Genomic DNA, 7,123 nt, shown 5'->3' with positions numbered 1-7,123 from the left:
CCTCATGCTTTATAATTTAGTAATTGCCTCACTTAGTAACAGAAATTATAATCCCAATTACCTTAGTTAACCGAGGACTACCTGTTTTACATGAAACTGTTGGAACTTGTGATTCAGAGACTGAGCTAAAAAATCATCATTATGCCCTTGATGCTTGTATATATGATCTTGAGGACATATTGAAAACCACAGGCTATTGTTATCTGGTTGGATGAAACATCTGGTTTGAACATAATCCCAACAGTTTGCACTCAATTCAAATAGGTTGGATATACTCATTCTATTTGATTGTGGTTTAATGGTTTAGCCTTTCTTGGATAAGATTGCATTCCTCTCAAAATGTCACTTCTGAATTTGGCAGTATTCCTTGGCTTGTATTCTCCTGCTGGAATATATCCATGAGAAGGATATAATCTTTTCTGACCTTGTACTTTAGATTTANCAAGCCTGTTCTCCAGCCCCGACTTCACAACCACGCATCAGGTTGACCCCAACAGCCGCTCTCCTCCTGCCTCCTCCCCTACCTGCCCATCTCGGATCCCCGTCCCACTGTCAACGACGAAGCCTTTCCATACCGCCCACGCTCTGACGTCAACGTGAATCACGTTACATTCCCCCAGAGCGCCGCCCTCATAGCAGCAGGCCAATCCAAAAACAATAGCAGAAAGGCGCCTGCGCAGTTGTGGACCTTACGTCCGAGTCGGCGCTCTTTCCGCTCCCGCTTCTTCTGGTCGGGTGGGAATCAGGAGTAACCTGGTGTGTTCGTCGCCAGGGCAACGTTGCTGAACCGGTGAAGCACAACTCCGTGTTTTGTTTTGTTGTCTTGAACTGAGTGGGTTGTGGGTTGTTTTTTTTTCTTGGAAGGTCTTTCTCTTTTTTCCCCAACTTCTCCCTCGTTTACCCTCGTATCTCTGGCATTAAGGGGTTGCCTTTCTGCAGGGCAACGTAGCCGTCAGCTTTTGCGAATCCCGGGCAGCGTAAATAGTTGCAACTACTCTCTTTCAGCTTAGTTTTATCCAGGGTTGTTGCACAGTAAATCCCATCAGTCTGGCCGAGGGTGATGGGAAGTGCATTTGCAATCTGCCTGGAAGATACAGATAGTAGGGTTGCCAGATGCTTTGGTAAACCATACGGTTTCTTTCCCTCATTAGCCTGAATAGGCTTCTCCAATGTAGGATTAGGGCTTCCAAGTCTGGGCTGCAAAAATTCCGAGTACATGGTAGAGTTTTCTCTATATCTTCGTTGCCATCTAGGGTGCTTGAAATAGTTGAACCCAGATCAATAATCTTCACAAAACATAAAGTGACTTTTGAATGAAAGTGGATCTAGTTCTAAACAGGTAGTATAATAAACTAGATATAAATATGTCAGATTCAAGATAGAAGTAATACATATTATTGATAGGGCTTTTGTTTTCCTTTTTTTGAAAAAAAAATCAGCATATCAAAATATTGAAATGCATTCAGAATTATAGTATGTAATTAACGTTAATTAACTATACAGGCCTATTCTCATTTACTCGAAAATCAGTAAACCTGAATTCAGCTTAACGTTTGCTCAATTGAGCTGGCTAGGATAGAAGCTTAACCATCAGGACGTTTGTATTGATTTTGTTCAGTTTAAGATGGTATCATTTTCTACAAATAGTTTTTCCGTTTGATGTTTTAGGAATCTGACATTGTGAAGAAGATGGTGAACGTTTTGAAAGGAATACTTATAGAATGGTAAGCAAAAATATATTGGCAATGCAAGTGCTATTTCAAGCTTGTAAGAAATTTGGTAGCATGAGCAAGAAATGTTTATGTTGTGACATGGTAATAAAAAACAGAGGTGTGGTTGTAATCAGCAAGTGAAATAGCAAAAATAGCATACTCTTATTTTAAAAGAACACAATGTTACTGAAATGTGATATGGTGTATTATTCATGTAACCTGTAAACTATGAATATTTGGTATGTATAATTCATATTATAAGGATGGGGATTATTCTGCCAACAGCCTCATTTTCTTATTACACTTAAAATAAAATTTAACTGGCTTAAGTAGCTTGTCAATATTGCCCTTAACTAATTTCTAAAGGTGTTACTTATTTAAATTCCAGATTGTAAAGAATCCACTTAGCACAGAGTGGGCTGAGACAGCAATTACTATCTTCTGTTAGTACTTTCTCTTTTATGTAAACTGAACAATGCAAATACAGTTTAATATTAATTTTGTGAGCATATTACCAGATTAGAACCATGATGATATGGTTCTAAAAATGCCAAATCCAAGCTACAGCAATCCAGATAAGGTTTTATGCAACTCTTTGCTGCATCTAATGGTCATCTAAACTTTTTAATCCTGTTTAGGATTCATTAAAAATATACAGCAGTAAAAACAAAACAGAAAAAAAATGGATAGGTACTAGGTTTTTTAAAAAGGGATTCGCATTCAGAAAAAGCAGTGTGTGCATAAAAATAATGAGGCAACTAAGATGGAAGTTAAATTCAGAGGGGAAAAAAGGCTTTAAAAGAAACCGGAAGCAGGCAGTTGTTTTCAGCTCAATTAAATAAAATCAACGCCAAATGCAATTCTAGCTAGTTACCTACTATACACCCTAGATATCTAAATCTACCTTTGTTTTTTTCATGCATATTGGAAAATTTCACTCCACAACTTGGATGAGAGGTTTATATTCCTTTACTTCCTTTCTTACAACCAGCTGCTATAAGATTCCAGCAAATGTCTCAGTTTCAAAGGAAAGGAAGTTGTTTTGGCTCAAAGATTTGGGCAGCCAGCCTTTTACTCTACTACAGATAGACGTGTATACAGTACAATAGTAGATATATTCAGAGAATTTCTAGCAGTTTATGTTACTATGTGGCGGTGACACAAAATGAATATATTTCTTAGGCCAGTGATTGCAAAAAGAACTCAAAAGAGATTTCACAAAATACATTAGCACAAACAATGCACTTTTCTTTGAAGTACTATTTGTTGTTGTTAGCTGTGAAGTCGTGTCCGACCCATCGCGACCCCATGGACAACATTCCCCCAGGCCTTCCTGTCCTCTACCATCTTCTGGAGTCCATTTAAGCTCATGCCTGCTGCTTCAGTGACTCCATCCAGCCACCTCATTCTCTGTCGTCCCGTTCTTCTATTGCCCTCAATCTTTCCCAGCATTAGGCTCCTCTCCAGTGAGTCCTTCCTTCTCATTAGGTGGCCAAAGTTGAAGTACTACAGCAGCTGTTTGTTTATGCATGTACAAATAGCACTTCTTTGGGGACCGTAAGAAAAGTGGCTACGCATGCACATACAGGCAGAGACAAAAATGGACAGCTTTCAAAACAACCATGTGAGCCTTGTTAAGGGTGCAGCTGCCTTAACACTTCGAAGAAAGAAAGAAAGAAAAATGGTTTGGTAGATTTACTTCTCCTTCCTCAGAATCTCTTCCAGATTGAGAAATGTTATTGGGAAAAGTATCTATTCTGAACTGATCTTATATTGAAAACTTTATATATTTGACCATCTATTTCTAAATTTAATTTCTTTTTTGATTATATAAAATCTGTGATTATGTGGGTGACTGTCACAACACAATCCTATGATTGAATAAATAACACGAGTTCATCATTTCTAATGCAATATTTTGGCCTAGTTTCAGAACTGCAACTGACGAAATTGCCATAGTGAATGAATTGTGCTATGAAAGGGACAATTGGAACATAGCCCTTGGATTCTTCTTGCATACATAGCCCCATTTGATAATCATCTGTTGCTTTGCAAGGATTGGGATCTTAATATTAAATTCAAGCTATTCCTGAAGGGTAGTATCCAGATGATAATACCTGTTGATATTTCTCCTTGGTTTATAGCAGGGGTCTCAAACTGCCGGCCCGCGGGCCGGTTTCATCATACCGGAGCCGCGCCCACCCCATTGCCGGCAATGGCGAAAAAGCTCTGATACGTCACGTGACGTTGCGAGTTTGACATGCCTGGTTTATAGCTAATGGAATCTGCAAGATTCAATTTTGTGCTTTGCAATACAGGTAGTCCTAACCCCTTGCTCAGCAACCATTCAAAGTTATGATGGTGTTGAATGAGTGATACTTATAGCCTGACATCTGTTCTGTCAATTGCAGTACTAGCTTTCATTTACAATAGTTGCAGCATTCTGCAATCACATGATTACTATTTGTGACTTTCCCTCTGGCTTCCACAAGCAAATGGGAAGCCAGTAGGGAAAGCCAGTACGGAAGGTGGCAAGTCACTCTGGTAAGTCTCCTGCACCCAGGAGCAGGCAATCCCACACTGCCCTGCTTGCACAACACCAACTTCTTGTGCACCCTGCAGCAACTACATCAAGTCCTGCTGCACTGGCACTCTTATGTTCCCTTACCCACCTGGCAGCAGCAACATATCAGCCTGCTAGCTTGTTTGCAAGCTGGGAGTTGCAACTTGCTGCTGGTTTCTCCACCGACTTTGCTTGAACATCCTCACTTAGTGATCCACAAAACCTCTTAATGATGACAATGGGGATTGCCACTGCAAAGCATGACCTCATGCTTTATAACTTAGTAATTGCCTCACTTAGTAACAGAAATTATAATCCCAATTACTTTAGTTAACCGAGGACTACCTGTTTTACATGAAACTGTTGGAAATTGTGATTCAGAGACTGAGCTAAAAAATCATCATTATGCCCTTGATGCTTGTATATATGATCTTGAGGACATATTGAAAACCACAGGCTATTGTTATCTGGTTGGATGAAACATCTGGTTTGAACATAATCCCAACAGTTTGCACTCAATTCAAATAGGTTGGATATACTCATTCTATTTGATTGTGGTTTAATCGTTTAGCCTTTCTTGGATAAGATTGCATTCCTCTCAAAATGCCACTTCTCAAGTTGGCAGTATCCCTTGGCTTGTATTCTCCTGCTGGAATATATCCATGAGAAGGAGCAATCTTTTCTGACCTTGTACTTTAGATTTAACTTGATGACAGGACTTTGTTGCAATTATTCATGGCTTAAATACTTCCTGGATAGAATGTTAGGTTATATGCAAAGCTAACCTTGAAAAATATTAGAAATTGCAGTGACTGCAAAATGTATGGACTAAAACAGGGGTGTCAAACAGCCGGCCCATGGGCCAGATGCATCATAGCGAAACCGCGCCTACCCCATTGCCGGCAATGGCAAAAAAAGTCGTGATATGTCGCGGCACGTCACGTGATGTTGTGAGTTTGACACCCCTGGACTAAAGTAAGATAACCAGAATATGTTGTGTCTATTTTACTAAATTCACAGTTGCTGCCAGTCTCTTTCCAACACTGATTAAATTTAACTTTTACAGCCTTAACAGTTTTGGTTTCTAGGAATCTTAACAATGCTACTTCAATGCATTTTGTTGTTTGAACACCTGAGTTTTCATCTACCTAAAGCATAGCAATGTCTTTTGAAACATGGTAGGTGTCTATGAAATATCCTCCCAACTGAAGGTTGCTAAGTTGCACACGGTATAACTTTGGATGCTTGGTCAGGATTGGATATTTGGGAGAATCTTGAAAATACTCGATCTCCTTAACATATTAGGATGTTTTCATAATAGTTTTCATTTTTCAATCTCATCATGTTTTATGAATTTCTGCTTGGTTGCTTTATGGCATTCAATGCATTTCATAAATGTGGTTTTATTGTATTATATTGGCATTTGCATTGTAACTATTGCAGCTTAATTCATTGAAGTGTTGTGTGAGATTACCATAATTTTATCCTTGTCCCCACAGTGACCCAGCCATGAAGCAGTTCCTGCTGTACCTGGATGAATCAAATGCCCTGGGAAAGAAGTTCATCATACAAGACTTAGATGAAACACATGTCTTTGTGTTGGCTGAAATGGTTAACTTCTTGCAAGAGAGAGTGGGAGAATTAATGGACCAGAACTCTTTTCCTATTACACAGAAATAAAAAGCGAGGCTGGATTTGGATACGTATCGAACTGAGAGCCTGTAAATTTTCTGTGAATCAATTGAAGTCACTAAGAGAAGTGAGCTACATACATATCAAGAATTCTCTTTTATTATTTTCAATTTCATCCTGTCTTAAAAATGCAATTATGCTAATAGTTCATTAAGCCACTGCAAATTACTATAGGATTGGAGATTCTTAGGATGTTCTTTGCAGAGGTGAGTGCAATTGATATTCAGTTGCTCTCTGTAATATTCCCATAGAGGAAGCCACCTTAAAATACAGTATGTATGTTTTTAATAGAATATGAAGGAGTTGTTTTTTTATATTTCGAAGGAAGACTATTAAATTTTGTAATTTGAGCACTCTTGAAAAAAGCATACAGGCAGTCCTTGACTTGCAAGCACAATTGAGCCCAAAATTTCAGTTCTAAGCGACAGTTGTTATGTGATTTTTGTCTCATTTTGCAACCTTTCTTGCCACCGCTGTTAAGTGAATCATTGCGGTTGTTAAGTTAGTAACAAGGCTGTTAAGTGAATCTAGCTTCCCCATTGATTTTGCAGGTCAGAAGGTCAAAAAATGTGATCACCTGACCCCAGGACACTGCAACCATCATAAATATTAAATCAGGTGTCAAGCATCTGAATTTTGATGATGTGACCAAGGGGATGCTGCAGTCGTCATCAGTGTGAAAAATGGTTATAAGTCACTACTTCCACTGCCACTGTAACTTCGAACGATCCCTAAACAAACTATTGTAATGTGAGGACTACCTGTACATGAATAATATGCAGACTACATGGTGCTGAATAGAATTGTTTCATAGCCTAGTCATTTTTAATTCACAGTAGTATATTTCACTAGGTTCAGTGAGAATTATTCCTGAATTAAGGTGTGTAGGATCCAGTTCAATTCAGTTTATTCAATTTAGGCACTATCCCATGTCAATTGGCTCTTACCAAACAGGACAAAGTAAATAATACAATGAAGATGAAGACAACAATATGGCAAATCTGAACAACAACCCTTAACCATATAAACATAGCTAATGGGCCACACATCATTCAGCCCAAGGCCTGGAGAACAAATTATTTTAAAGGCTTGTTGGGATGCCAACAGGGTGGGAGCAACTCAAACCTCCAGGGGAAGCTGATTCCAGGATGGCAAC

General features: G+C 38.9%; 1 protein-coding gene across 3 annotated transcripts; it reads left to right on the top strand.

Moving 5' to 3' along the window:
• The first annotated feature begins 716 nt into the window (after positions 1–716).
• Positions 717–5,975, top strand: GTF2H5 (general transcription factor IIH subunit 5). 3 transcript variants are annotated; one of them, XM_015826697.1, is made up of 3 exons: positions 717–790; positions 1,669–1,724; positions 5,775–5,975. In XM_015826697.1, the coding sequence occupies exons 2-3, from the start codon at positions 1,690–1,692 to the stop codon at positions 5,953–5,955; spliced, it is 216 nt and encodes a 71-aa protein (XP_015682183.1). In that variant the 5' UTR covers positions 717–790; positions 1,669–1,689; the 3' UTR covers positions 5,956–5,975. The 3 variants fall into 3 exon arrangements, with proteins under 3 accessions (XP_015682183.1, XP_015682186.1, XP_015682184.1); XM_015826700.1 differs by lacking the exon at positions 717–790 and adding an exon at positions 821–832; XM_015826698.1 differs by lacking the exon at positions 717–790 and adding an exon at positions 963–1,339.
• The last annotated feature ends 1,148 nt before the right edge of the window (positions 5,976–7,123 follow it).

Source organism: Protobothrops mucrosquamatus, unplaced genomic scaffold (assembly GCF_001527695.2).
Source record: "Protobothrops mucrosquamatus isolate PMUCROS unplaced genomic scaffold, P.Mucros_1.0 scaffold3243, whole genome shotgun sequence".
NCBI lineage: Eukaryota > Metazoa > Chordata > Lepidosauria > Squamata > Viperidae > Protobothrops > Protobothrops mucrosquamatus.
The sequence above is the reverse complement of the archived record's forward strand: the minus strand, read 5'-3'. Positions and strand labels throughout refer to the sequence as shown.